We start from the raw sequence: 9,886 nt of genomic DNA on the forward strand, positions 1-9,886 counted from the left end.
AACATCACAGCTGAACCACTCGATTTTATTTTTCAATCAAATAGCATTGCTCTGATAAAAAAAAAACTCAAATAGTATTGCTGATACGATGTCGTATGAATATGGGTTCTCAAATTTCCATAAACACCCTTCTTACCAATACCAGCACGACTGCACGAGAGAGACGCCATTTTCGAGAAGGGAAAATATACTACACAAGAAGCTCAAATTTCGACAGCGGGAAAGCATCGTCGAAACCACGAGGAAAATGATTTCTGACTCTGACATCGTAACTCGGCTTCGTGAAATTCTTCGGCACTCCAACCTTGATACCGCCACCGCCGGCAGTGTCCGCCGGAAATTGGAGGAAGATTTCGGCGTTGATTTATCGGACCGAAAAGTATTTATTAGAAACCAAATCGACATTTACCTTGAAACCCTAGGGAATAATGAGGAAGAGCAGGACGAAGAAAATACAACAGATAATGTGAAGCAAAATGAGGAAGTAAACGATGAGGAAGGAAATGAAGAAGAGGAAGGGGAGGACGAGGAGGAAGAGGAAGAAGATCAGAGTAAGGGTCAAGAAACTGATATAGAACGGTAAAGTTTTGCTCTTCTAATTCGTTTTTGTCCTGGCATGGAAGAAACTGAAATCGTTAAGTTGAATAAACTATACGAGATGAATGAAGCATAAAGGAATATTTTGTGTTTAATTTGGGAAGAAATTTACATTAACGGATACCAAATTCATATATAGAGTGGATTTAAGATTTAACATGTCTCTTTACAGCGGTTTATATATATAATTGTTTCTTTCGTAGCCCATTCTTACATATGCATCGTACGATTCAGTTTTAGATCACTCTTGGCACGTCACTTCGATTTTCTCTTTTGCAGCTCAATTCTTTTTTTTATTCTCGAGGAAAAGGATTATGTAGATAAGGGTTTCCACGATTCCTCATTCACGTTTAGTTTATGCAATCCTTTAGGATATGAAGGAGAATGCAGAAATTACTGATGTTAGCTATAGTTGATTATCAATGCTCCAAATTGATATCCTCAACCTTCTATACAAGTTCTGTATAGAAAATGCAGATTTCTAATATGGTAAAGTTTCTGTCTAGGACTAAAAAACAACTATAATTACATGAGCCCTACTTATACAAAAACAGTTGAGTGAAATTTGATCAAATTTGCAGTACTGGATTAGAATAAAAAGGATATTGTTAGTATAATAATAATAATAATATTGAGTTCAGTAATCTTTAAGAGATAGTTTGGAGTTTAAGGGTACTAATGTACACTAGTAATTAGTTTAAGGATGCTGGACAACATAAACTGGACATATATGAGTTAAAAATCTTTCTGGCTTTTGGTTTATATGGTTATTTTGTTCATAAATCAGGTCTAGAAAGGGAGAAAAAGAAGTGAAGAAAAGAGGAGGTGGTTTTACAAAGCCATGTAGCCTATCTCCAAAACTTCAAAAGTTTGTTGGAGAGTCTCAATTAGCTAGAACTCAGGTATGAGTTTGCATGAGTTACCTACTTATTTAATGTGCAGTGATGGATCATGGCTAATTTTTGGACTTCAGGATCATAATGTTGCTTCAATTTGCTGTATTATTGTTATAGGTTGTGAAGAGACTTTGGGCCTACATCCGGGAAAAAGATTTGCAGGATCCAAAGAACAAGAGAAATATAAAATGTGACGAAACATTGCGTGATCTTTTCCGTGTGAATTCGATTAACATGTTTCAAATGAATAAAGCCCTATCCAAGCATATTTGGCCGTTAACTCCAGAAGCTGGTATTTTCTTTGTAAATTACCCTTTCAATATTTATTTATTTTATTTATGGTGTGACTAGAGGGCGAGCCTTGGCGCAACGGTAAAACGTTGTTGTCGTGTGACCAGAGGTCACGGGTTCGAGTCTTAGGAGCGGCCTCTTGCCAATTAAATTGACAAGGGAAGGCTTGCCCCCAATACACCCTTGTGGTGGGACCCCTCCCCGGACCCTCGCTCAGCGGGGACGCGTAATGCGACCGGGCCGCCCTTTTTTTATGGTGTGACTAGATGTTTGCTTAATTTATCTTGTTTATCAGTGTAATACTGCTGCATATAAGATGTTTCTTGTGTGCATGTTGGTACTCCTCTCTTCTCCAGCTATGCTGTAAACTTGAACATTTGTGCTTAAAGGAACCTGTTTAATCTTTACAATTAAGGTCATGGAACCCAACAATACAAGTATATTTTGCCCAGATTATTTGAGAGGCTTAGTGGTGATGTTGCCTCTGTCTCCATGTGCATACTTTGATTGTGTTCCGAAGTGAGATACCCTGCAGGCTGAAGTTAACAATTGGGATTTCTACCAAAATATCACAAGTTCAAATTCTTGTAGAGTTAGGTTTAAGGTTCAGTGAGAGGGGGTGCCTATCCACTTGTAAGTGTCTTCTCAACACTGAACCGAATGATTGAGAAATGCAAATCCATATCAAACAACTTCTGGCATAATGTATTGAGCTTTTATTAATTTGTTTGCGACTTGCAAGCAAAATATGAAAATTGTTGATGATTGAGAATTTATTTTTGTGGTAACATCACCAAATATTTATTTCCAGATTAGCTCATGTTTCTTAATCTTATCTAAAATACCCCTAATTGAACTATCCAAAAGAAAATGAACATTTTCATATTCGTTGAACTCAACTATCTAGAAAAGACTAAAAGTTATACTGATAATTCATTTTTTATAGAAAAAATAGATTCTCCATATATAGCCATCCCAAGTAGTAAAAACAGTATAATTATATGTGATAAAACCTAGAATTCTAAACCCATGGATCTTAAGACTGTTCATCTTCTCTGCATGATTTTATTTAAAAGAGGGAAGGGCAAACAAAAAGGAACGAAGATGAATTGGAAGGAACAAAACTAGTACCATGGTAACGCATTCCTTGTCAATTTGTTTAAAATGCATAATGGTTTTCCTTGAAACATGGACAAAGGGGTTTGAGATGTGTATTCTTTTCCTGTTGAATGTGAAAAGTCAAGCTGTGTCTTTATGTGGACATTTTCAGTGGAGTAATAAAAAATCAGACAATGGAAGTTGTGGGTAGAGTCAGTGGTGGATCCGGATTTTGCACACTTTCATTTTAGCATAGATTTAACTTTTTTAGCCTACATTTCATGTTCTATAAATGCTATTAGGTTGAAGTATAAAAGATGTTGATCTTTTTGTCTTCCGTTTGTATTTTATAAAGGTCATTAGGCTCAAACATGAAACCTAGATTCTTATTTTTGTACATTTTTTTGTGGGTTGTTTTATGTGTATATAGTGCAGCGTTTGTATTATTGAAGAAGACTTTACTTCTAACAAAGTAAATCTGCCTTGGCTAGAGTTTCTAGATTTTGAGTTTTGTTCCTTTGAAAGAGTGTTCGCATTGTTCTAATACGTTTCCTATTTGAGAGATTATTAGACATTATAAGCAACATGCGTCTTGGTCTTTGACTAGGATTTTGTAGTTATGATAGAGTCATCCAAACAAATATGAAGTTTTTGGCTGTTGGTTTTTATGAGTTATATGTTCTATACTTCTACCTGCCTTGGCAGACTTTATATATGCAGTGATGGAAAATGTTTTAAGGAGAGTGAGGTTGGAAGATGTCAATATAGTAATATACATTTCTGCATGTGTTATCCCCTGTTCATTTATTTTCGTTTTCTTCTTAACACTGATTAGTCAGGATTTCTGCATGTTTTCTCACTTTTTTTTTTGGTTCAACACTCTTATTCTTTCCTAGATATAAATGTTTGCAAAACCATATTCTTGTACAGGAGTCACCACCTGATTCATTGGGGCAGTGTGGCCTTGTCATATTTTTAGCATTTCCATTTTTTATAACATCATTCATAAAAATTCCCCCAAAGATCTCTTTTGGATATACTTACTTTTCCTTTTCTTCTACCGATCTGTACATCCTCTGTGCCTTTGTCGCCACAAATGATTTTGAGATGGGATAACTGGGTTAATAATGCTTGGGTTGAGGGTAAAAATAGTAAGTTAAAAGAAGCTTTTGTGAACAGGAACAAGGAAGGGGTATTGCTATTCAAAGGCCACATTTAGGGTTTACGTGTTCACTGTTTTTCCCATAGTATTTTGAATGTTATTATGAAATTGAAAAATATAAAAATGAACTAACATTTATGCTCAGCAATCAGACATTCCCAATTTTAAAGTTAGTCGTTTGAAAAAAAAAATTGTTCTTCCTTTACCTTTTCTGGGGTTTCCAGTGACCCTTCTGCCCATTTCTTTGCTGCAATGTAATACTCTATTATTTCTTTTTTTGGCCAGTATTTTGGACTACTTTAGGATGTTTATATTTTCTGCAATTTCAACTTCAACTACCACAAATGGCTTCCACGCTTTATTTGTTTACGGTATAATATAATCTTCTTAATTTGTTTTTATCTTAGAAGATATTCCCCTGAAATTGCATGATATAGGTATTTGATTATTGTATTTACTAATGCCATTAATGTGCAAACAGAAAATGAAACACTGAAGGTGAAAGGTGAAGATAGTGACAGTTCTGTGTCAGAAGGAGATGATCCAGGGGAAAAAGAGGGAGAGGAAGAGGAAGAGGAAGAGGAAGAGAAAGAGGAAGTGGAGAAAGAGAAAGATTGTAGTAACAAGAGAAAGAAACGAGGGTGCGTTTCTCTTGCTATTCCTTGAAAGAGCCAAAATTGTTTAACTGACTATTGCTTATTGATGATTTGCTGCGTCATTAGTTCGTATCCTTGAAAAAAAAATATGTATATAGCATCAGCAATTTTTATACGCATGTTCCTTTGTTGAGAATAAAGTGGTCATGTATTTTTGTGGTTTGCATGTCTTTTATTGAGCTATTTTTATCATTTATATCTGCCTTTTATTTTCTTGTATATATTTTGGTTGAAGAGTTGAAGTTCTGGAAATTTGTATATGTTAATTTTCCTAATTATTATTTATTAGTAACTGGATGGTCTCACTTTTGAATAATTGAATTGGAATATGAAATCGCTAGTTTTTAATTGCAAAGCTATGATGTGAATATTTGAAGGAATGGTGATCAATGCTTATAATTGAAAAGTAAACTCTCTTTTTAAATTAGGTCTGCTAAGGTTGATAAAGAGGTGAAGAAAAGAGGTGGTGGTGGCTTCAGTAAATTGTGTAGCCTTTCTCCAGAACTTCAAGTGGTCACTGGCGGACCTGCATTGGCCAGAACTGAGGTATATAATGCTTATTGCTTTTTGGATTCCTTTAGATTCATATGTTCTCCTAACTGTTTTCGAAATGGTTTATTTATCTTACTGTTTATAGGTTGTGAAGAGGATTTGGGCCTATATCCAGGAGAATAATTTACAAGATCCAAACAATAAGCGGAGTATATTGTGCGACGAGTCAATGCGGGCTATTTTTCATGTTGATTCCATTGATATGTTTCAAATGAATAAAGCACTTTCTGCTCACATATTGCCATTAAACAAGGAAGATGGTATGCTATGAGCTTTTCTTTTTAGATTACTATACATCAAGTCCATATATGCATACACGTTGGATAAGAAACATTTGCTCACTAGATTCTCCTCCATTAAGCTTATGTTATGTTGAATATTTTAGTAGATTATAACTAAATTATGATGGAACTTTTGTTGCTTACTATAATGAGATATGTATATATTTGAAACTGATAATATCTCTGTGATTCGCTCCTTTTTCCTTTTGAAAGTACAGAAAAGTCAGATTTTGCAATCCTGAATCTTGAAAAGGAAGAAGTTGATTTTGCTTTACATAGAATTTAATGATCAAACCTATTGGATTTCGGATTTTTGGATTAATGCTCACCATATCTTTTGGAATATTCGTGGGGTGGGTGTAAATGTTATTATAATGTAGAAGTATTAGTTTTCCATGTATTGAAATATGGGAGATCTGCATCATTGATGAGTAAGATATTGACTAGCGTGGTGAAATACTTTGGGCATAGTATGGTGGTAATGTTAGCTCAGAAATTGATTTAGAAAAGTTCATTTTCAAGGTGGATTTGAATGGCATTCCTTCTTTTTGGTATTTTCCCACTATCTGTTTATACTTTTTATGCTATTCAAGTATTCCAGTTTCAGTTATGTCATAATTATTGTGGATTTTCTATTTGTATTTTGAAACATTACTCGTTGGGGGAATGAGGGCTTTTGTTTTGCTCTCAACAAAAGGACCCTTATTGTCTTTTGATTTCTTTTGGAGAAAAGGATATAATTGGAGCTTAACAAGTACCAGATTTTAAAGGCTGAATATTATAAATGCTGAAAGTATTAAATGGTGCAACTGCTTGATAAATACTAAAAATAAGTACTAAATTTTAAAATATTAGTTGATGAAATTTTAAGCTAAATACTTTGACTTGCAAGAATAAAAAGCACTTATTTTGGTAAGTCAAAATATTTGACTTAACATTTTAAGTTAAACATTATCAACTAATATTTTTATAATAATTATATCACTCAATATTTCCAGCACTTAAAATATTCAGCACTTAAAATTCAGTACTTATTTTTTCAGCACTTAATTTTCAGTTTTATCAAACAGCACCTAAGTGAATTTTAACTTAATTGAATGATTTAAGTAACAAAAAGCAGTTATCAAACCCACTTAAACTAAATAAGTGCTTAATACATTGATTTAAGTGATTTTCTTTGTTTCCACAAAAAAAAAAGTGTTTTTCTTTGTTATCAAACGGGGCCTTATATTCTTTAGTATTAGTCGTGAACCCCTGAATTTTATAATGAAAATGGAAACAAAGGCGACAGAGGTGTACCGAATTATCATCTATGCTGAAATTTGTGAAAATTTCTGTTAGCTGAAGTATACGATTTTATTTACCAAGGATGTTGTAGTACTGTTGTTTTGGAAGATGCGGTGCCAGCCTTAGATTCTTTAGTATTAATTGTGAACCCCTGAATTTTATAATGAAAATGGAAACAAAGGTGACAGGTGTACCGAATGATCATCTATGCTGAAATTTGTGAAAATTTCCGTTAGCTGAAGTATACAATTTTATTTACCAAGGATGTTGTAGTACTGTTGAAAGATGCGATGCCAAGTTTTTCATTACTTTATTAAGAATCCGCTCTAAATTTTGTTTAAGCGCTTAGAAGAATTTTCTTTTCTGTTTCTTAGATCCTGACAAATCATTACAAGAGGTCAAACACTGTAAGCGGGAAAGAGAAGAAGGTAAGACCACTAACTTTAAATCTTCATTTAATTTTTCTAAATTTGCTCTCTTTTTTGCCTAACCTTTTGGAATTTCTCAAGTCAAATTGTTTTGGAAATACCCTTGCAAACTCGTAGTTATGACATAATACTAATTCTTGCTGTTTAGATTTAGATGAACCACAGCAGAAAGAGAAACAACAGAAGAAATACCCTGACAAATCATTACACGAGGTCAAACACTGTAAGCGGGAAAGAGAAGAAGGTAATACCACTAACTTTAAATCTTCATTTAATTTTTTTAAATTTGCTCTCTTTTTTGCCTAACCTTTTGGACTTTCTCAAGTCGAATTGTTTTGGAAATACCCTTGCAAATTCGTAGTTATGACATAATACTAATTCTTGCTGTTTAGATTTAGATGAACCACAGCAGAAAGAGAAACAGCAGAAGAAATACCCTGACAAATCATTGCAAGAGGTCAAACACTGTAAGCGGGAAAGAGAAGAAGGTAATACAGCTAACTTTAAATCTTCATTTAATTTTTTTAAATTTGCTCTCTTTTTTGCCTAACCTTTTGGACTTTCTCAAGTCGAATTGTTTTGGAAATACCCTTGCAAGTTCGTAGTTATGACATAATACTAATTCTTGCTGTTTAGATTTAGATGAACCACAGCAGAAAGAGAAACAGCAGAAGAAAGGATCTTCGGGTCTTCTTGTTCCCCTTCCACTCTCAGATGCTCTTGCGAATTTTTTTGGCACAGGCGAAAATTTGTTATCTCGGGCTGATGCAGTCAAGAGAATGTGGGAGTACATAAAGCAAAATGATCTGCAGGTACTTCACCATCAGAACTCTTCTGTGCTGGTACAATAGTTTATGTTAGGTTAAGGACCCATACTTACATTCATGCGAAAGCAATGCGCCTCCGTCAATGTAAACAAATTGCACAAATGAAATATTCTTGAGCACAAGCTATTTATTTTCCTATTGGCTGTAATTAGGTTTTTACTTAGGCTACTAAACAACCATAGAAGTTATAAGCCATTGAACCTTAGAGCATGTTTGGGCAGCCTAAAGATAAATGAGGGGGAAGAAGCAAAAAATATGCATAATAGTTGATGACGACCATCCCATTTATCACTTACTTTCAGAAGACGGCTTCTTTTTTGAGGATCCATTAACCAAATGATTCTTTGATTTCGATTAGCACCTCCAGCATAATGAAAATTTTCCAGTATTTTGCTCGCCTTGTTTAGTTCAGTTGAAATTTAGTAGGCTTAATACTGATAATACAATTTGGTAAAATCAAGAAATTTCTTTTAGTGATATTTGTGAACATAAAAAAGCTTCTTATACAAATGATATATTCAGTTTCATGTTTTTTCTCTTTATTCCTATTGTAAAGAGCTGCTTCCCTCAAGTTAGAGAGATCAAGGCTCTTGCACAAGCCCGGGGTAATGTAAGTAAAGCCACTGGACCTATAGCCTAGTGGTAGGGTGGCTGCCTAATGTTGTAGGTAATAAGTATCTCAGACTTTACCACTTCACTTCTCCATTTTGAACCCTGGAGTACAATGGAAAAAGAAAAAGAGACTGACTTCCTATGATAGAAGTACAGTTGGATATGAGAAATGGACGATGCCTAAAATAAGAGATGCTAAAAGATTGAAAATTGGAAAACTGGAGTAGCACCTATTGAGGAGGATGCAGTAAAAGATTCACTTATGTTAATGGGATTTGAAACCATCTCGCCCAGTTAGGAAAGAATGATGTTATTCGATTTCATATGCCTAGCCTAATATGCTTTGTTCACTGGGTGACGGACTTGAGCTTTACTACTTCATAACATGGTTGCTTCTGTTCAAAACATGGTCACTTATGGTTTACAGGAATTATTTATTAGATCTTTGATTATATCATCTCTATAAGTATGCTGTTTTGTAATTGCATGATATAATATGTTTACTAATTTGCTCTTTATTTTGTTCATAATTCTAGAATATAATCAACTTCAGCCACTTGTATGTCTATCTTGCTAAAATGATTTCTCACTCTTGTTGAAGGACCCATCTGATAAGAGGAGAATCATCTGTGATGAGAAGTTAAAAGAATTATTTGATGTCGAGTCCTTCCACGGCTTCTCAGTCTCAAAGCTCCTGACTTCTCATTTCATCAAGACGGAACAGTGAGTTGCTTATATCATATGTACATAACAGCAAGCCGTTGGAGGTCGCAATTTTGTTTAAGCTATTAGTCTTTGATATACTCCGGCAGTCTGTATGCTCTTGGTTTAGAAATGGAAACATTTTTGAAGTAAATCGTCTGCTTGGTTTGCCATTATTTATAGTATCCTAATTTCCCTTTTCTGCTATTTTTTTTTTTTCATAAAAAGTAATTGATATGTTGTCATTTTGAAGTTGACAGAAGTATAGTAGGATTTCTCTGCACATAAATGAGTTAATAATAGAGATTAGAGACATTTATTAGAATTTTACAGGGTCCTTAGAAAGGGTAAAGGCGTAAATTTTTCATCGTGGTCTTATCTGGAAACTATAGGGTCAAGTAAATTTTCATACTGAATATGGTTTTTCTTTCACAAATGATTTGTTTCTCTCATATGGAATCTGTTTTACTTGGTCTCCTATGTTTTAGAAATAACGT

General features: G+C 34.1%; 1 protein-coding gene across 1 annotated transcript; it reads left to right on the forward strand.

Annotated features, from left to right (window-relative positions):
* The first annotated feature begins 142 nt into the window (after window positions 1-142).
* On the forward strand, window positions 143-9,596 carry LOC136209825 (uncharacterized). Its single transcript, XM_066001423.1, has 11 exons — window positions 143-579; window positions 1,385-1,499; window positions 1,611-1,785; window positions 4,526-4,685; window positions 5,129-5,246; window positions 5,338-5,512; window positions 7,195-7,248; window positions 7,397-7,492; window positions 7,641-7,736; window positions 7,885-8,060; window positions 9,289-9,596. The coding sequence occupies exons 1-11, from the start codon at window positions 248-250 to the stop codon at window positions 9,412-9,414; spliced, it is 1,623 nt and encodes a 540-aa protein (XP_065857495.1). The 5' UTR covers window positions 143-247; the 3' UTR covers window positions 9,415-9,596.
* The last annotated feature ends 290 nt before the right edge of the window (window positions 9,597-9,886 follow it).

This window comes from Euphorbia lathyris, chromosome 10 (genome assembly GCF_963576675.1).
Source record: "Euphorbia lathyris chromosome 10, ddEupLath1.1, whole genome shotgun sequence".
Classification (NCBI taxonomy): Eukaryota; Viridiplantae; Streptophyta; class Magnoliopsida; order Malpighiales; family Euphorbiaceae; genus Euphorbia; species Euphorbia lathyris.